The sequence below is a fragment of the Odocoileus virginianus genome, chromosome 3, assembly GCF_023699985.2.
Source record: "Odocoileus virginianus isolate 20LAN1187 ecotype Illinois chromosome 3, Ovbor_1.2, whole genome shotgun sequence".
In the NCBI taxonomy this organism is placed as follows: Eukaryota; Metazoa; Chordata; class Mammalia; order Artiodactyla; family Cervidae; genus Odocoileus; species Odocoileus virginianus.
In genome coordinates, this window is record NC_069676.1 from 48,873,339 (window position 1) to 48,894,337 (window position 20,999).

Sequence of the window (20,999 nt, forward strand, 5' to 3'; positions counted from 1 at the left end):
TCAGGCATACTACATAGTGATTTGATATTTGCATACATTATGAAATGATTACCACAAGTCTAATAACCAACTATACCCATACAAGTTGTTATAGTATATTCCTTATGCTGTATATTACATTTCCATGTTTTTTGAAATTTTATAATTGTAGGTCTGTGCCTTTTAATCCCGATCACCTATTTCATGCCCTCCTTGCCTTCCAATTAACAAACACACAAACATTGCACATTCCCTTTCTTCTGTTGTCACTCTTAGGTTTCCTTCTTCTCCTGCTTCTGCTTCCTCTTTTCCCTCTCCTCCTCCTTTTGGTTAAACTAATAGGTTTGGTTTATTTGCTAAGATTACTTCATAGTACACATTACCATAGTATGATTACCTTCCCTTTCTTGAAAATATATCTTTCCTAGAGTTGATAATTACTTTTATTTGCACAATTTTCTATTTAATTCTATTGATTTTTCACATTATTTCTCCATGAATATCATTATTTCCCCTTAAATTTTAAAAAATTTCAGAAGCCTATCAGTTATACTTGTTTTCTGGAGATCTTTCACCCAAATTCCCTCCTAACTCTCGCCTTCATTTATACTATTTGCTCTATAGTTAGGACTTTAACATTTTCCTGTGTTGGTCCCCTTTGATAAGAAACAGTATATAGTGGATCCTTGAGCAACAGGGTTTTGAACTTTGTGTCCACATATATGAGGATTTTTCTAATACATATACACTTGAACCTGTGTATGCACTGACTGCACATCTAATGAGTCAACCCATTGCAGAATACAAACTTAATACACAATCTTAGCTTGGCTGAATCTTTGGATGTGCAACCCCTGGATGGGGAGGGCCAACTATGGGATTTGAGCATCTGGGGAATTTGATATCTGTGGGTCTTAGAACCAAACCCTCACAAATTCTAAGAGGTGACTGACTTAGCTGACACAGATCTCTCAATGTCTTCATAAAAATAGATGCATAGGACATAAAATTTTTGAGAACTTGCCTTGTGACAGTATCTTTGTTTTCATTTGATTGATAGTTGGATATAAAATTCTAGGCTGAAAATAATTTTCCCTCAGATCTTGAAAGCAGTATTCCTTTTAGTGATTGCATACAGAGGTGCTATTCAGAAGACTTTCCATTCTGATTCCTATCTTTCACCGTCACCACATTTTTGCATAGTGGAAACACTGGAAACTGTTTTCTCCTATTCTGAAGATAGACGCATCAGTGTCGGCTCTTTATCTAGTCACATGGGTGTACTCTGTTAACATTTAAACTCTCACTTTTAGCTCTGAGAAATTTCCTTGTTCTATTTTCATCATAATTTCTCCTTTGAATTTTGTATCGTCTCACCATAATCTCATTAGTTAAATACTGGATATCCTGAATTGATTGTCTCCCTCTAATTTTTTTCCACTTCTTATTTTCTTTTTGCCTCTTGTTCTACTTTTTGGACAAAATGTTTTATCATCCAAGCTTTGTACTTTTAATTTTTGACTGACAAATATTTATTTTTTTAAGAGCTCTTTTTAGTTCTCTTGAATGGTTTTCATAGCTTCTGTTTTAGATTTATAAATGTGGTATCTTTTGTCATTTAGATGACTAGTAGGCACGTGAAAAGATGCTCAACATCACTAATTATTCAGTTCAGTTCAGTCGCTCAGTTGTGTCTGACTCTGCGACCCCATCAATCACAGCACACCAGCCATCCCTGTCCATTACCAACTCCCAGAGTTTACTCAAACTCATGTCCATCGAGTCCGTGATGCCATCCAGCCATCTCATCCTCTGTCGTCCCCTTCTCCTCCTGCCCCCAATCCCTCCCAGCATCAGGGTCTTTTCCAATGAGTCAGCTCTTTGCATCAGGTGGCCAAAGTATTGGAGTTTCAGCTTCAGCATCAGTCCTTCCAATAAACACCCAGGACTGATCTCCTTTAGGATGGACTGGTTGGATCTCCTTGCAGTCCAAGGGACTCTCAAGAGTCTTCTCCAACACCACAGTTCAAAAGCGTCAATTCTTCGGCGCTCAGCTTTCTTCACAGTTCAACTCTCAGATCCATTCATGACTAGTGGAAAAACCATAGCCTTGACTAGATGGACCTTTGTTGGCAAAATAATGTCTCTGCTTTTTAATATGCTATCTAGGTTGGTCATAACTTTCCTTCCAAGGAGTAAGCATCTTTTAATTTAATGATTTCACTAATTGTTAGAGAACTGCAAATCAAAACTGAGGTACCACCTAACACTGGTCAAAATGGATCATTAAAAAGTCTACAAAAAACAAGTGTTGGAGAAGGTATGGAGAAAAGGGAACTCTCCTACACTGTTGGTGGGAAGGTAAGTGGGTACAAACAGTATGGAAGTTCCTCAGAAAACTAAAAATAGAATTACCACTTGATCCAGCAATCCCACTCCTGGGAATATACCCAGACAAAATTAAAATTCAGAAAGATACATGCACCCCCATGTACACAGCAGCACTATTCACAATAGCCAAAACATGGAAGCAACCTAAATGTCCATCAACGTATGAATGAATAAATAAGAACTTAGTACATATACACAAGGGAGTACCACTCTGCCATAAAAATGAACAAAAGAATGCCATTTGCAGCAACATGGATGGAACTAGAGATTATCATACTAAGTGAAGTAAGTCAGAAAGAAAGTGCAAATACCATATGAAATCACTTATATGTGGAATCTAAAATATGGCACAAATGAACCTACCAACAAAACAGAAACAGACTCATAAGACATAGAGAACAGACTTCTGGTTGCCAACAGGGAGGAGCGGAGAGGGATGGACTGGAAATTTGGGGTTGGTAGATGCAAAGTATTACATTTAGAATGAATAAGCAACAAGCTCCTAGTGTATAGCAGAGGGAACTACATTCAATATCCTGTGATAGACCATAATGGAAAAGAACATTTTAAAAGTATATGTGTGTGTGTGTGTGTGTGTGTGTGTTTGTATAACTGAATTACTTTGCTGTACACGACTGGCAAAACATTGTAAATCAACTATAATAAAAATTATTCTGTCATCTACAATCCATCTTTTAAAGTTATTAAATTCATTGTGCAGTACAAACTATTTTTAAAATAAAAGTGAGTCATAGAGAAATTAAGAACTTGCCCAGGATTATATAGCTAGGAAGTAGCACTAAGCCCAAATCCACTCTTTATCTTACAAAAGAATACATACTTCATATGATTACTATTGAAATTAAATGTGTAAACACATATGTGGCACTAGAATAATAGGCAGCACAGAATAAATACTCAATAAATATTAGCTCTTATCAGATTTTACTACTCTGAGGATATTAATCAGATTTTTTTATATTGAAATATAGTTGATTTACATTGCTGTTAATTTCTGCTATCCAACAAGTTAATCAAACATTTTAAAACACTTTCTTTAAAAAAAAACAAACACTTTCTTCTGTTTTCTCTATTTCTGTATCTGTTTCCTCCTGCGACCCCCTTTTTTGGTGGTGGTGGCGGTTTTGGCATTAATACTTCATTGGTATTACTACTTCCTCATGTCTTGTGGTCCATGGCTATCTTCTCATATTTAAGAATGATCAAGGTGCTGACAGTTAGCTCTCTGTGTATGTGATAATGAGGTTATTGATGGCAGGACCTCACTCTAATGTAATCATTGTAAGATAAGAGTTATTAGCTTAGGAGCTCCTCAAATACCAGTATGTTAAAGTTTTTGTTTGAACCTTTCATATGCTCCAGGTTAGGATTCTGCAATATCGTCTGTGCAAGAGAGAGTTAGAGATATGCACCCTGCGTACTCCAACTGGAGACTACTGCGTGGAAAGGGACTAGAAATCTCATCACTCAGGATGCAAAGTTTTGCTTCATTTCCCTATTTTTGGCTTCACCCCTCACATTTGCCCTTAACTCTGCCCAGGGTCTCCAAAGTTAGAGACGTTGTTTGGTTGCTAAGTTGTGTCCGACTCCTTTCCAACCCCATGGACTGTAACCCACTAGGATCCTCTGTCCATGGGACTTCCAGGCAAGAATACTGGAGTGGGTTGCCATTTCCTTTTTGGTCCTCAATGAACTTCAGTCTTATATACTTGGTTACTCTAAATCTTGTATCCAAATGGGATTATGTTGGACAAACAAGAACTTTTCTTTATAGACATTTCCTGGAACTGATAACTGCTCTTTCATCTGATTTCTGTCATCAAATTTATGTATATACATTCTCGGTCTCTGTAAGTTCATATAATTTTTATTAACTATCATTTATTGGGCACTTTAAAAGGAGTAAGCTGTGTAAAATCATAGAATTACATGAAAGTACTGTAATATTGTTCTTCGAAATTTGGAAGGAATCAAACATGAGGGTATTCTGTCTTCTCTGAGCATAATAAATCTCACTCTAAATTCAAAAATAAAAATAAAAGGAGTGAGGATAACTGTGTGTAGTAAATCCATCTACTTTTCAATTTCTGCCCTTTTGTAGTGATTTATTTTTCAACCATGTGTCTAGCTTACATTTTTAAGAATATAATTGAACTTAACATTTTAAGAATGAAAACTTCTTAGATCCCTCCTCCATCAATTTTTGAGCACACTCTTGAGACCTTGTATACTGGACATCACAGGTGAATTCTGTTCCAAACAATCTCCCTCACCATGTAGCAACCATGTACTTTGGCTAAAACTGAAACCACCAAAAGCTTAAGAGGTGACCCCAGAGAGGATTATGGCAAAACAGAGGACAAAGATGAGTGCAGATTCTGAAACTAAAACCTCCACCTACAATTCTATTGTGGGCTTCCCTGGTGGATCAGCTGGTAAAGAATCTGCCTGCAATACAGGAGACCTGCCTGGGTTAGATCCCTGGGTTGGGAAGATCCCCTGGAGAAGGGAATGGCTAGCCACTCCAATTCTATTCTGGCCTGTAAAGAATTCCATGGACTGTATGTCCATGGCATCACAGAGCGTTGGACACAACTGAGTGACTCACTTTCACTTTCATAATTCTATACCCCTGAAACAATGATCGCCTCAGTAGCAAGTACATGATCTTGGTTAGTCTGGTCAGAGTAAAACTAAGTTTTTGTCCTACAACTGGGAAAGAAAATCTCTCTCACTCTCTTCCTGTGCTGAAAGAGGCAGCAGATGACCATAACTGTAGCTGGAATAAATTTTGGGAAACTGAGGGAAGTCAGTTTTAGGAGTAAGTCTGTGTTAAATGAAACTAACATGTTTGTGTATTTGCTCATTTCTTTTGGTAAATTATGAGAAACTAGAAATAAATTAAGGATTTCCACAATATGTTCCACCCCAATATCTTACTTCATTTTTCTCTTAGTTCACAGTTCACTGCTATCAAGGAAATCTACAGAAGGCCTTCTAGTGCTATCAGAACTATCTATACATAGTTCTCTTTGTTCTACCTCATGGTTAATTCAGTTTCATATCCTTTGAGAGGACTTCTGAAATGTACACTTTCCCTTTCCCTTACCACCTAAGGAAGGCCAAGAAGTGCTGGAATTTTGTTCAGTTAAACAGTCACTTATACTCTCCTTTTTTCTGGTGCTCAGTTTTCTCAGAAAGGTTACAAGCTCCTGGGGGGCAGGAATCATCTTATATTTTTTGTATTCACCACAACTGAACATTTTCAATTGTGTGGAGAGTGGGGAAGGATATTTAAAAGCTTTTTAAAATACTAATAACATCAAAAACTATAAACAGTATAGAACAGCTCTTATGGATGATAGACTACATCTGTAATCACTTAAATACAATACATAAAAGAATATTTGCTTCTGGAGGATATTTATGTGAATGGAATTTAGGTAGCTTTCATCAAACTCTGAAAATCTGTGGAGACGCATGGTGGCGCTGCAGGATAACATCGCTATGGGAGGAAAAAACATTCTATGCTGGATGATGTTCTGGACATTTGTTACCCAGTGCAAAAAGAGCACTAGGAAGACAGAAAGAACAAGGCTTCAAGTGGCAAACTAGAAGATATTCAACAAGGTTAAAATCCTTAAGCCTCCGAAGATTCGGTGGACATATCAGAGGCACCTTACCCAGAAGTGGGAAGGGTGAAGTGATTCTGCAGGAAGACTTTGGGAAAGGAGCTATGGAGATTGGAGGGGCAGGCGTTCTGCAGATAAGGCAAGTCCTGCTTTTCTTTGTTTTAGTGGGGATGTCTCAAGTGGGGTCTGACTCTGGGCGCTTCTCAGTGGCAGAGGAAATGCAGAGTGGGAGCTTTGTAGGCAATCTGGCAAAAGACCTGGGGCTGGAAGTGGGTGAACTATTCTCCAGAGGGGCTCGAGTGGTATCTAATGATAACAAACAGCGATTGCAGCTGGACATAAATACAGGGGATTTGCTCTTAAGTGAAGCACTAGACCGGGAGGAGCTCTGTGGCTCCACCGAGCCCTGTGTGCTGCATTTCCAGATATTAATGAAAAGCCCCTTGCAGTTTTTACGGATTGAGCTCCAGGTCAAGGATATAAATGATCACTCTCCTGTCTTCTTAGAAAAAGAAATACTCTTAGAAATCCCAGAGAATAGTCCTGTCGGTGCTGTCTTCTTACTAGAAAGTGCAAAGGATTTGGATGTAGGAATCAACGCTCTAAAAAACTACACAATAAGCCCCAACTCTCATTTCCACATTAAAATGAGAGTCAATCCGGATAACAGGAAATACCCAGAGTTAGTTCTGGATAAGGCGCTGGATTATGAAGAACAGTCTGAACTCAATTTCATCCTCACCGCTCTGGATGGAGGGTCTCCGCCTAAGTCTGGGAGTGCCTTGGTCCGGGTGGTGGTGGTGGACGTTAATGACAACCTCCCTGAGTTTGAGCAGCCATTTTATGAGGTGAAGATTTCAGAAGATAGCATACTCGGCTCACCGGTTGTCACGGTCTCAGCTTGGGATTTAGATTCGGGGAAAAACGGGGAAATATCATATATGTTTTCCCATGCCTCAGAAGATATTCGCAAGACATTTGAAATTAACCAAAAGTCTGGAAAAGTGAGTTTAACTTCATCCTTGGATTTTGAAACAACTGAAGCATATTCCATAATCATTCAAGCCACAGATGGGGGAGGCCTTTTTGGAAAATCAACACTCATAATTCAGGTGATGGATGTAAATGACAATGCTCCTGAAGTGACTGTGTCATCAATTACCAGTCCAATCCCAGAAAATTCTCCGGAGATTGTGGTTATGGTTTTTAGTATCCGAGACAGAGACTCTGGGGAGAATGGGAGGATGATTTGTTCTGTTTCAGAAAACCTCCCGTTCGTGCTAAAATCTTCAGTTGAGAATTACTACACGTTGGAAACGGAAAGAATGCTGGACAGGGAAAGCCAAGCGGAGTACAATATCACCATCACCGTCACTGACATGGGAACCCCCAGACTGAAAACCGAGCACAACATAACCGTGCTGGTGTCCGACGTCAACGACAACGCCCCCGCCTTCACCCAGACCTCCTACACCCTGTGGGTCCGCGAGAACAACAGCCCCGCCCTGCACATCGGCAGCGTCAGCGCCACAGACACAGACGCGGGCGCCAACGCCCAGGTCACCTACTCGCTGCTGCCGCCGCCCGACCCACACGTAGCCCTCGCCTCCCTCGTGTCCATCAACCCCGACAACGGCCACCTCTTCGCCCTCACGTCCCTGGACTACGAGGCCCTGCGGGCCTTCGAGTTCCGCGTGGGCGCCGCCGACCGCGGCTCGCCCGCGCTCAGCAGCCAGGCGCTGGTGCGCGTGCTCGTGGAGGACGCCAACGACAACGCGCCCTTCGTGCTCTACCCGCTGCAGAACGCCTCGGCGCCCTGCACCGAGCTGGTGCCCAGGGCGGCCGAGCCCGGCTACCTGGTGACCAAGGTGGTGGCGGTGGACGGCGACGCGGGCCAGAACGCCTGGCTGTCGTACCAGCTGCTCAAGGCCACGGAGCCCGGGCTGTTCGGCGTGTGGGCGCACAACGGCGAGGTGCGCACGGCGCGGCTGCTGAGCGAGCGCGACGCGCCCAAGCAGCGGCTGGTGGTGCTGGTCAAGGACAACGGCGAGCCGCCGCTGTCGGCCAGCGTCACGCTGCAAGTGCTGCTGGTGGACGGCTTCTCGCAGCCCTACCTGCCGCCCCCGGAAGCGGAAGCGGCGGCCGCGGCGCCGGCCGACCCGCTCACCGTCTACCTGGTGGTGGCCTTGGCGTCGGTGTCGTCGCTCTTCCTCTTCTCGGTGCTGGTGTTCGTGGCGGTGCGGCTGTGCAGGAGGGGCGGGGCGGGCTCGGCGGGTCGCTGCCCGGTGCCCGAGGGCCACTTCCCGGGCCACCTGGTGGACGTCAGCGGCACGGGGACCCTGTCGCAGAGCTACCAGTATGAGGTGTGTCTGACGGGAGGAACTGGGACGAATGAGTTCAAATTCCTGAAGCCGATTCTCCCCAATCTCTCGACCCAACGCTCTGGGAAAGAAATAGAGGAAAATCATACTTCCTACAATAGCTTTGGGTTCAATATCCAGTGACCATAATTAACTTTTATATCTAATATGTATGTTGTTTTGTGCTGCTTCCACACCATCGTTATTTCCCCCCAAATATGTTTGAAATTGCACTGTTACTTTCATATCTTCGCATGTTCTACCCATCTTTCTTTTAAGTGAATGCTTGTTTTTGTGGTTGTAGTTATTACAAATAGTAATTTATTCTCTAACCAAGGTGGTCTTAATTCATAATTAATTCATAATTAATTAACTTGCCTTACACCAAGTAACTTTTTTCTCATGGCTCCCTCTTCAGTTGAACTTTCACTCACAATTATGCTTTTGATAAAATAAAGCAGACCACTTTCAAAGTATTTCAAGTGTTCAAGCATTTCTTCATTTTTTTGCAGTTTTTCTTGTGATTTAATAATGGCTGCTATTCAGAAATGTCATTTTTCTTTCTTTAAATTCACCACTCTTTTTAATTAGGTTTTTAAAATGTTTATTACTGCTGAAAATATACCTAAAAATAATGTCCTTTGATAAACATAATCATCTTGTTAGGGCCAGAAGGCAATTTTCCTAGCATCTCTTCCTTATTGATCCTGGAGGGTTACAGTGAAGACATATTAATATTGTGGCCACCCACATAATCTTGGAATATAAAGTTTTTATTTTCCAGATGTCTCACTAATGTTTCAAAGGTATAATGTAATCTAGTAGAATGCAGGCTCCCGAACCATAATTTGTTTATTGTAGAGTGGACTTGTGTGCTAAAGTGTATAATCTTTTGCCTCCTGTGCGCTCCCAGAATACATATACACTAGGCACTAATTTTCAAATTTTGAAATAGCCAATAGAAAAATTATATAACATACAAACACAGTAGAAATGTTTTGTAAACACTACTTAGCTTTTTTGTGATGCAATTTAAAATTGCCTATAGTACTCCATTCAATTTAATTTTCAAATGTCATGATCCACTAAATTGATTTCATGACTTACTAATGGGTAGCAATCCAAAGTTTCAAAACTACTTTTCTCAGATATTTGTAAAGCACTGAAAAGTATGAAAAGATAGTCCTTTAACATTCTAATTTTAAAACTTTTTTCAAGCCATTGTAGGAGAAAGTTTTGTTTCATGCTGTACAAGCTCTAACCAACCACTTTTGCTTTGAGTGACCTGACTATATCATAGAAGAGAAAGCCTTCATTGTTGGGGGAGGATATTTCCAAGAATTTCATCAAAAAGTCTTAAAGTCTGTATGTTGTGGAAGGAAAGTATAGATGAGCAAAATGAGTAGGGGTACAGAGGGAAAGGAAATGTGTTCACATGAGAGAGAGAGTAGGTATGAGAAAGAGGACATGCATGAGGGTAAAATGATTGCTTTTATTCCTGTGGGGCCACAGACTAGAGTCAATGCCAGGAACTGCCTCTTGAAGATATTCTAATCTTAACATTGTAGAGGGGCTGGGTATTAGTTAATAATGCCTGGAAGTACAATCTCTTGCTCTGGCATAGCCAAAATAACTTAATGTTTACACTTCTTGAATGCTAAAATTTCACTGCCAGTTCTTTTGAACTGTATGAGCTGATTAATTACTCTTTGAATTTAAGAAAAATGGAGGGAACAAAAGTTCCTCCATGCAGACTAACTAAATTCTAATTTTCTGTTTTCAGAAGTGGAACTAGGAATAAATGAAAGCTTCTTTACATAGAGAACAAAAACTCATTAATAAATCAAAATATTAAGGTTACCTCCTATATTTAGTGTACTTAGTGGGGAAAAGATGGATGACCACTAGCATAAAGAGATCTATGATGGTATAGCTGTCAAAAATAAAGGTGGGAATGGATGAGGAAGCTGTGGTACATATACAACATGGAATATTACTCAGCCATTAAAAAGAATTCATTTGAATCAGTTTTAATGAGATGGATGAAACTGGAGCCCATTATACAGAGCGAAGTAAGCCAGAAAGATAAAGACCATTACAGTATACTAACACATATATATGGAATTTAGGAAGATGGTAAAGATAACCCTATATGCAAAACAGAAAAAGAGACTCAGATATATAGAACAGACTTGTGGACTCTGGGAGAAGGCGAGGGTGGGATGCTTCAAGAGAACAGCATCGAAACATGTATATTATCTAGGATGAAACAGATCACCAGCCCAGGTTGGGTGCATGAGACAAGTGCTTGGGCCTGGTGCACTGGGAAGACCCAGAGGGATCGGGTGGAGAGGAAGGTGGGAGGGGGGACCGGGATGGGGAATACATGTAAATCCATGGCTAATTCATTTCAATGTATGACAAAAACCACTGCAATGATGTAAAGTAATTAGCCTCCAACTAATAAAAATAAATGGAAAAAAAAAATAAAGGTGGGAGTGTTCTAGTAGCCTGTTTCCCCAGTAAGCCTGGCCTCTCACATTTATAATAAAGGAAGGGAAACAGCAGTTTAAACAACTCAGGCAGAAAATTTAACAGGTGCAACAGCAGAGAAAAGCCTGTTGCTTTGGGTTTTTCCACCTACCTGAACAGGAAGACTTGTCTATTTATGGAAAGAACTGTTTCCTGACTCTAGTGGAGAATGATGAGGACTTCGGAGCTCAGATACAAGTAAATCAACCAGTTCTCTTCAAATGTATTGTTAAAAACAAATTTTGCTCTTATGCTTCAAATAATTTACAGTTAAATTTAAACCAGTGCATAGGAATTCAACTATATCAGGAAATTTTATATTAAAGGACTATAAGTTGTCAATGGGAAGAGGTCACTTACAAAATGGAGATGTAAGGAACTGCTCAGCTTTCCAGAGTTAATTTTCTTGAAAACCCTTGCCAATAAGAACAAAACAACAGTTTAGGTTGGAATTTGCCAAGAGTATGGGAAAGAAAGGGGCTTCCCAGGTGGCTCAGTGGTGAAGAATCCACCTGCCAATGCAGGAGCTGCAGGATCCCCAAGAGGGTTCCATCTCTGGGTCAGGAATATCCACTGGAGAAGGTAATGGCAACCCACTCCATATTCTTGCTGGATAATCCCATGGACAGAGGAACCTGGTGGGCTACAGTCCATGGACTTGAAAAGAGCTGGACGTGACTGAGCACACATCCACTGGTTAATCTAACATGGCTTCTCAGTACCTTGGCCACATGCTGTACTTTCTCACTACCCAGGATTATTCTATGAAATATGATTTCAGATCTCTCCCTCTAAGAACACCTTCTATGAGCACCTTCTATGCCTTTAGCCCTCTGATCCAGTTACTCCTATCACATCTTGTCTTTGACCTTGTCAAGACCTCCATCCCATGATGCTGCTACTACCTATCAACCCCCTCCTGTTTTAATTTCCTTCCCATCAGCTGACTCCCATTTCACCACTCCCAACCACTCTCATGCTCATATTCTCAATTCTCTTTTTCAATTTTCCTTCACTCTAGGACTTCCTTTACCTGATGAAACACCACATTAGATAAATATTTTTATCTAGTTAAATTAGTCAATAAAAATTCTCTTTTCTTACACCTGGGATGCTGCACTCTATAAAACAAAGCTTAGAAAATAATCAGTACTATCACCACTAAGGTTATCACATTCAAAATTAATTGGACTTTCAAGATCAAGAAATCTTTTTATATTTTCCTAAGTAGCACTCTCTTTTACTCTTCATAACTTCATACCTACTTAATTTTTTTTAATCTTACTTTAATCTTCTTACCCTACTACTTACATACCACTTGTTAGCAGATGAACTTGCTTAATATCTTAAGGAGAAAACAGAACCATCAAATGGGAATTATCTTAATGTCCTATTCCCAAACCTATACTCTTGATAGCATATGTACTTGTCATTTCCTCTGCTAAGTTCCCTTCCACTTAAGACCAACTCCTTCATATTTGCTGAATCCTGTCTTTGGCAGCCTTCTAGGGGCTTAACACTGATAATATCCTTTCTTGTATATTTTAATTTTCTCCTTCTTTACTCAGTACTGCAAATCAGCATTTTAAAAACATTTCTCTAGGCTTAAAAAACCCTCCTGAGTCCAAATTCCCCTCCAGATACAAATCTACTTTTTTCTTTTGCAGCTAAATTTCTCAAAAGGATTTCCATTTTTATTTCCTCATCCTTCTTGCTTTTCAACCCAGGGCAGTCCGTATTGAAAACTGATATTGTAAAGCTGGTCAAAGATTTCTGTGTAAGTTTTTAAGATTACACTGAGAAATAAGAGTAGTACAATTACTCAATGGCTTGTAAAACATGTCTGTCTTTCTTGTAACAGCCACAGTGGATAAATGATTGCATAGACAGGGCAGCTTTGCTCCTTATGGTCCTCCTGGAACCAAAATTTGTTCCAAGTAATTCCTCTTGCATTCCCTATTGCAATGTCATAATCTACATGACTGTAGCTGGGTCACTGTCACATCTGGGTTCTAGTTGACTAGGAGGGAAAAGATAATCCAGATGTGGCAGACCCAGGAGTGGCAAATGAAAGCTCTATTCACAATATGTGAGAACTTAGTCACACCTAACTACAAGCGAGGTGGAGTCACCATGTCCTTGGATACAGTTCTATTACTATAAAAAAAAAAAAAAGGAACAGATTTTGGCAGACATCTAACAGAATCCTTCACAATGACCATCTCCTTAAATCCAATGGACCATTTTAATATTTATTTTTCTTGAGTTTTCTGAAGCATTTGCTACTGTCAATCTTCCTCATAGTTTTGAAATGCTATTTGCTTTTGGTTTCATAATTCTAAACTCTGGGCCTTCCTTGTCTTTTTAAAAAATACTTCCTTACCTCATCTCTAAATGAAGATATTTGTCAAAATTCTGTGCTAAACCTCTTCTATTCTTCTGTGACACATTTTTGCTTGATTTACACAGAGATCTCATGGTTTTGAACACAGGCATAGTTCATTTTATTGCACTTTGCAGAGATTGTGTATTTTTACAAATATAAAGTTTGTGGCAACCCTGCAACAAGCATATCTATTGACACCATTTTTCCAACAGCATTTGCTCACTTTATGTCTCTCTGTAACATTTTGGTAATTCAGTATTTCAAACTTTCCATTTTAACTATATTTGTTATAATAAAACAAAATATAATGGTCATCTGTAATCTGTGGTTTTTCTTTTTTTTTGATCAGTGACCTTTGATGTTACTGTTGTAATCATTTGGGGGAGCACCATGAACTGTACCTGTATAAGACAGTGAACTTAACAGATAAATGTTCTGACTGCCCTACCAACTGGCTGTTCCCCATCTTTCTAACTCTCCTTGGACCTCCCTATTCCCTGGGACACAATATTGAAAATAGGCCAATTAATAATCCTATAATTTGCCTTAAGTGTTCAAGTGAAGGGAAGAGTCACATGTGTCATTTTAAATCAAAAGTTAGAAATTATTAAACTTGGTGAAGAAGGCACGCTGAAGACAAAAGAGGCTAAACGGCCTCTTGCACCAAAGACCCAGGTGTGAATGTGAAGGCCAAGTTCTCTCTTTTTCTTTCTCTTTTTAAAAATTAATTTATTTGGCTGCTCCGGGTCTTATTTGCGGCATGAGGGCTCTTCGATCTTTGTTGCAGCAAGTGAACTCAGTTGTGGCATGTGGGATCTAGTTCCCTGACCAAGGATCAAACCCAAGACCCCTGCATTGGGAGTGCAGAGTCTTAGCCACTGGACCACCAGAGAAATCCTCCAAGGATAAGTTCTTGAAGGAAATTAAAAGTGCTAATCCAGAGAATACACAAATGATAAGAAAGTGATACAGTCTCATTGCTGATGTGGAGAGTTTTAGTGACCTGCACAGAAGATCAAACCAGATATATAACATTGATTTAAGCCAAAGTTTAATACAGAAAAAGGCTTCAACTCTTCAATTCTATGAAAGCGGAGAGAAATGAGTAAGTAGTAGAAGAAAATTTTGAAGCTAGCAGAGGTTGGTTCATGAGATTTAAGGAAAGAAGCTGTCTCTAGGACATGAAAGTGCAAGGTGAAGCAGAAAGTTCTGATGCAGAAGTTTCAGCAAGTTATCCAGAAGATCTAGCTAAGATAATTCATGAAGCTGACTACACCATCACAGCTTTTCAGTGTCGATGACGAAAAAGTCATATAGGATTTTCATAGCTAGAGAGAAGTCAATGCCTCGCTTCAAAGTTTTAAAGGACAGGCTGATTCTTTTGTTATGGTCTAACGCAGCTGGTAACTTTTAAGTTGAAACCAATGTTTATTGACCTTCCAAAGACCCTAGGACCCTTAAGAATTATGCAAAACCTATTCTGCCTGTGCTCTTTAAATGGAACAACAAAGCCTGGATAACAGCACACCTGTTTACGCATGGATTACTGAGTATTTTAAACCCACTGGTGAGACCTAGTGCTGGAGATGTACAACCAGAATAGTGTTGTTTTCATGCCTGCACACAACATCCATTCTGCACCCCATGAATCAAGGAGTCATTTTGATTTTCAAGTCTTAATTATTTAAGAAATACATTTCATAAATCTTTGGCTGCCACAGACGGTGACTTCTCTAATGGATCTGGGCAAAGGAAATTGAAAACCTTTCGAAACAGATTCACCATTCTGGATGCCATCAGAAATACATGATTCATGAGGAGCAATCAAAATATCAATATTAACAGGAGTTTAGAAGAAGTTTATTTCAACCCTTGTGACTCAGGGGTTCAAACCTCAGTGGAGGAAGAAACTTCAGATGTGGTGGAAATAGCAAAAGAACTATAATTAGAAATGGACCCTGAAGATGTGACTGAAATGCTGAAATCTCATGATGAAACTTTCTCATGGATGAGGAGTTGCTTCTTATGGATGAACAAAGAAAGTGGTTTCTTGAGATGGAATCTACAAGTGAAAATGCTGTGAAGGTTACTGAAATGACAACAAAGGATTTAGAATATGACATAAACTTAGTTCATAAAGTAGCAGCAGGGTTTAAAAGAATCAACTCCAACTTTGAAAGAAGTTCCACTATGGGTAAAATGCTCTCAAACAGCATTGTGGGCTACAGAGAAACTGTTCATGAAACAAAGACTCCATTGATGCAGCAAACTTCATTGTTGCCTTAAGATATTTCCACAGCTACTCCAACATGTAGCAATCATTCTGATCAGTCAGCAGCCATATAATTAGAGTGTAACTGCTTTACGATGTTGTGTGAATTTTGTATGAATCAGCTATATGTATACACATATCCCCTCCCTCTTGAGCATCCCTCCTACCTTTCCCGCTCCCTCCTCTCTAGGTCATTACAGAGCACTGAGCTTCCTGTGCTATACAGCACCTTCCCACTAGCTATGTATTTCACATGTGGTAGCATATATATGCTATCATAATTTCATGCAGCCATGAAATTAAAAGATGCTTGCTCCTTGGAAGAAAAGCTATTACCAACCTAGACAGCATATTAAAAAGCAGAGACATTACTTCGCCGACAAAAGTCCGTCTAGTCAAAGCTATGGTTTTTCCAGTAGTCATGTATGGATGTGAGAGTGGACCATAAAGAAAGATAAGCACCAAAGAATTTATGCTTTTGAATTGTGGTGTTGGAGAAGACTCTTGAGTCCCTTGGACAGCAAGGAAATCAAACCAGTCAATCCTAAAGGAAGTCAGTCCTGAATATTCATTGGAAGGATTGATGCTGAAGCTGAACCTCCAATACTTTGGCCACCTGATGTGAAGAACAGACTCACTGGAAAAGACTCTGATGCTGGGAAAGATTGAAGGCAGGAGAAGGGGATGACAGAGGATGAGGTGGTTGGATGGCATCACTGATTCAATAGACATGAGTTTGAGCACGCTCTGGGAGTTGGTGATGGACAGGGAAGCCTGGCATGCTGCAGTCCATGGGGTTGCAAAGAGTCGGACATGACTGAGCAACTGAATTGAACTGAACAAGCACTTACCAGCCACTTAGTAACGTTAAACCATTAGATTCCTACAATAATCATCCTAGAAGGTAAACATTAATATTACCCCTATTTTATAGGTAAGGAAGCAGAGGTACATAATTTGCCCATGACTGTAGACAGTGAGTAGCAGAACTAGGATTCTAATGTAGAGATTGTGATTCCAGAATCCCTGTTCAAAACCACTATGCAGTGCTATCTCCTGGGTATAAGATGTCCCTTCTAGATATTTACATATTACTATTTACCTAGGCATACATTTTGGCATATTTTGATTACTTGGTATATTTTATTACTTTGGCATATTTTGATTACCAAATTTTCTAGCCTTTGAGCACCATAAAGACAATGTCATGTCCTTAATATGTAGTTTTTAAAAATATACAAGTGAAAAAGTAATGACAATACTAACCATAACTGACTGAAATCTATTAAGTGTTCACAAGATTGGAGAGGAGAATACATTTGCAATAACTCAAGAAATGGCCTGAATAAGACATAATTTTTTCAGTTCAGGATATTTTAACGGTTCTTCTTGTCAAGCATTCAAAGGTGATAATTCAATGCATTTCATGAACCTTGTTTAAATACTGATTTAAAAGAAAATGGGGAAATGCAAACACAGATCAAATATAAAATGTACTAAGGTTCTTATTTGTAGTCCTTATCTGTTAGAGATACTTAATGAAGTATTTAGAGGTAAAAATACATGATGTCTGGTATTTACTTTAAAATATTCCAGATGAATATATGAATTACTTGTTTAAAGAGAAAAAATTGTTTACTGAAAAAAATTCACAGAGACACATGGTGGCGCTGCAGTATAAGACAAAAACGGTGCTTCTACAACACAGGGCTCCATTATTCATGAGAACAGAGAACATCCAACCCACTGAAAAGAGAGGTATTAACGCGCTTCACCTACAGACTTGGAGGTTTATATAGACTTCAGAAGTTTCCAACTTAAAAAAAAAAAGGCCCTCGGTTTGAAAATTAGGGCTGAACTAAAAAATTTCCACAAAAGAGGTTTCTTGAAAGAACCATGGAGATCAGAGGGGCACTCCTTCTGCGGAAAAGGCAAGTCCTGATTCTCTTTGTTTTACTGGGATTGTCTCAGGCGCGTCCTGAGCCTGTGCTCTATTCTGTGGCAGAGGAAACAGAAATCGGTTCTTTTGTGGCTAATCTGGCAAGGGATCTGGGGCTTGGGGTGGAGGAACTCTCTTCACGGGAAGCTCGGGTAGTATTTGATGATAATGAAAAGCATTTGCACCTCGATTTGCTGACTGGGGATTTGCTGATAAATGATAAACTGGACCGGGAAGAGTTGTGTGGCTCCACGGAGCCCTGTGTGATGCATTTTCAGATGGTATTGGAAAACCCTTTACAGTTTTTTCAGGCTGAGCTGCACATCAAAGATATAAATGATCACTCCCCTACATTTCTTGACAGTGAAATAGTTATTAAAATATCAGAAAGTACCACTATTGGAACTACATTCCTAATGGAGAGTGCCCAAGATTTGGATGTAGGAAGCAACAGTCTTCAAAACTACACAGTTAGCCCCAGTTCTCACTTCTACATTAAAATTCAAGACAGCGACGATGGAAAGATATACCCAGAGCTGGTCCTGCACAGAGCATTAGATCATGAGGAGGAGCCTGAGCTCATATTAACACTTGTAGCACTGGACGGTGGAAACCCCCCCAGGTCTGGAACAACTTTGGTCCTCATCAAGGTCTTAGACATCAACGACAATGCCCCAGAGTTTCCTCAGAGGCTCTATGAGGTGCAGATCCTGGAAAACGCACCGGTTGGCTCTTGGATTATCACCGTCTCTGCTAAGGATCTGGATGCAGGAAATTATGGGAAAATACTTTACACGTTTTTTCATGCATCAGAAGATATTCGTAAAACATTTGAAATCGATCCAATATCTGGGGAAGTTCATTTGAGATCACAACTGGATTTTGAAGTAGTACAATCCTACACTATAAATATTCAGGCAACAGATGGTGGGGGTCTTTCCGAAGAATGCACTCTTTTGGTGAAAGTAATAGATACAAATGACAATCCGCCAGAAGTGATCATCTCATCAATTACAAAGATAATTCCAGAGAACGCCGCAGAGACTCTTGTGGCTCTTTTTAGTGTCCGAGACCAAGACGCTGGAGAAAATGGAAGGATTATTTGCTCTATCCAAGATGACCTCCCATTTTTTCTGAAACCGACCTTCAAGAACTTTTTCACCCTAGTTTCAGATAAAGCACTGGACAGAGAGGAAAGAGCCGAGTACAACATCACCATCACTGTCACTGACATGGGAACCCCCAGACTGAAAACCGAGCACAACATAACCGTGCTGGTGTCCGACGTCAACGACAACGCCCCCGCCTTCACCCAGACCTCCTACACCCTGTGGGTCCGCGAGAACAACAGCCCCGCCCTGCACATCGGCAGCGTCAGCGCCACAGACACAGACGCGGGCGCCAACGCCCAGGTCACCTACTCGCTGCTGCCGCCGCCCGACTCACACTTGCCCCTCGCCTCCCTCGTGTCCATCAACCCCGACAACGGCCACCTCTTCGTCCTCACGTCCCTGGACTACGAGGCCCTGCGGGCCTTCGAGTTCCGCGTGGGCGCCGCCGACCGCGGCTCGCCCGCGCTCAGCAGCCAGGCGCTGGTGCGCGTGCTCGTGGAGGACGCCAACGACAACGCGCCCTTCGTGCTCTACCCGCTGCAGAACGCCTCGGCGTCCTGCACCGAGCTGGTGCCCAGGGCGGCCGAGCCCGGCTACCTGGTGACCAAGGTGGTGGCGGTGGACGGCGACGCGGGCCAGAACGCCTGGCTGTCGTACCAGCTGCTCAAGGCCACGGAGCCCGAGCTGTTCGGCGTGTGGGCGCACAACGGCGAGGTGCGCACGGCGCGGCGGCTGAGCGAGCGCGACGCGCCCAAGCAGCGGCTGGTGGTGCTGGTCAAGGACAACGGCGAGCCGCCGCTGTCGGCCAGCGTCACGCTGCACGTGCTGCTGGTGGACGGCTTCTCGCAGCCCTACCTGCCGCCACCGGAAGCGGAAGCGGCGGCCGCGGCGCCGGCCGACCCGCTCACCGTCTACCTGGTGGTGGCCTTGGCGTCGGTGTCGTCGCTCTTCGTCTTCTCGGTGCTGGTGTTCGTGGCGGTGCGGCTGTGCAGGAGGGGCGGGGCGGGCTCGGCGGGTCGCTGCCCGGTGCCCGAGGGCCACTTCCCGGGCCACCTGGTGGACGTCAGCGGCACGGGGACCCTGTCGCAGAGCTACCAGTATGAGGTGTGTCTGATGGGAGGAACTGGGACGAATGAATTTAAATTTCTGAAGCCGATTATCCCTAATCTTCCAGTCCAAGACACCGGTAGGCATATAGGGGAACACGAGAACTTTAGAAATAGCTTTGGACTCAACCTTCAGTAAAATAATTTAAACTTCTGATATTTTGTTATTCTTGGCAAACTGTAGACCCCCCTTTTTTTGTAGGCCCCTTTTTGCCAATCTGTAATATAGTTCATGTTGGATGGTACTTGCATGTATTACCATTTCTCATGATCCCGTCGCAGTTGTTTTAAAAATCTTTAGTGGCTTTAAAAATTAGTGGCTATAATGTCATGGAAATATAGTTTTCTGATTTTTTTGTACGTTTGGTCTAAATGTCATAGTAATGGAGTTATTGCTAATTTTTTGTTGTGACAATGGTGTGATTATTATTATTTGGAGGTGCAAATTATAAAGTATTAGGGAATGCCACTATATATGTAATTTACTTCTGGATATTTCATCAAAGCATAGATACATCAAAAATTAAAAGTTCTGTTGACTGGGTGGAAAGTATATTGGATCTTATTGCACTCTTACCTTTGAAATTTTTTATCATAAAGGGTAAAAGTGCTACCTGTCCATCTTCAGTAGTAGGGTACCTTATTTGTTTTGGTTATTGTTATATCGTGTTTTTCATGAATTCAATTTATGACAAAAGTGACCAAATTGAAAATTAGTGATTTCTTAAGTAATTTTTCTTTTTTCTCATTGTTGATGATGTTTTGAGGGGAGGAGTTCTGCTATTTTACATTGCTGCTTTGTTTTCTCTCAATATGCCACATTTGCCAGTTTAAATTTGTATTATTTTATAGTGTTCATTACATAGCTTGATTGTTTATGGTGTCATCTTAAGTAAAATACTCTTTTCCATTAGAGGAATATAGATTAAAAACTTCTTAATAATTAAGATGAAAATTCAGACTGTTAAAGAAATGAACTCAGTTCACTTTTCTCTTAATTTTTAAAAGTAAATATCAAAAATCCTTAATATTTGTGCTCTTTCTCAGATGTTCACAAAGGATGGGTCTATATTAATGGCTTATAGATGCCTCATGGTGTTCCAAATCATAATATCTCCAATCTATAAGTGTACAGTTCAGTGCAGATTTTGGTAACTAGAATGTAGTGTGGATAATAAAGCTACTGTGCATATACACTTCTGTGATTTCTCGTACAAAATTAAATATTATAGACTAGATGATGTAGTAAAATGCAATTTTGCTGACATT

The 20,999-nt window shown here is 40.9% G+C and overlaps 3 protein-coding genes across 3 annotated transcripts in view; all 3 read left to right on the forward strand.

Annotated features, from left to right (window-relative positions):
• The window catches only part of LOC139034404 (protocadherin beta-6-like), a 119,195-nt gene that overhangs the window by 56,733 nt on the left and 41,463 nt on the right, over positions 1 to 20,999 (forward strand). The gene's annotated exons all lie outside the window — the stretch shown is intronic.
• On the forward strand, positions 18 to 8,859 carry LOC110143271 (protocadherin beta-12-like). Its single transcript, XM_020902904.2, has one exon. It carries the CDS (start codon positions 6,128 to 6,130, stop codon positions 8,525 to 8,527), a length of 2,400 nt encoding a protein of 799 aa, XP_020758563.2. The 5' UTR covers positions 18 to 6,127; the 3' UTR covers positions 8,528 to 8,859.
• On the forward strand, positions 17,122 to 20,926 carry LOC110143270 (protocadherin beta-14). Its single transcript, XM_020902903.2, has one exon. The coding sequence runs from the start codon at positions 17,470 to 17,472 to the stop codon at positions 19,867 to 19,869; it is 2,400 nt and encodes a 799-aa protein (XP_020758562.2). The 5' UTR covers positions 17,122 to 17,469; the 3' UTR covers positions 19,870 to 20,926.

Coding starts and splice junctions, on each gene's coding strand:
- LOC110143271 (XM_020902904.2), top strand. CDS start 6,128: ATGGAGATTGGAGGGGCAGGCGTTCTGCAGATAAGGCAAGTCCTGCTT.
- LOC110143270 (XM_020902903.2), top strand. CDS start 17,470: ATGGAGATCAGAGGGGCACTCCTTCTGCGGAAAAGGCAAGTCCTGATT.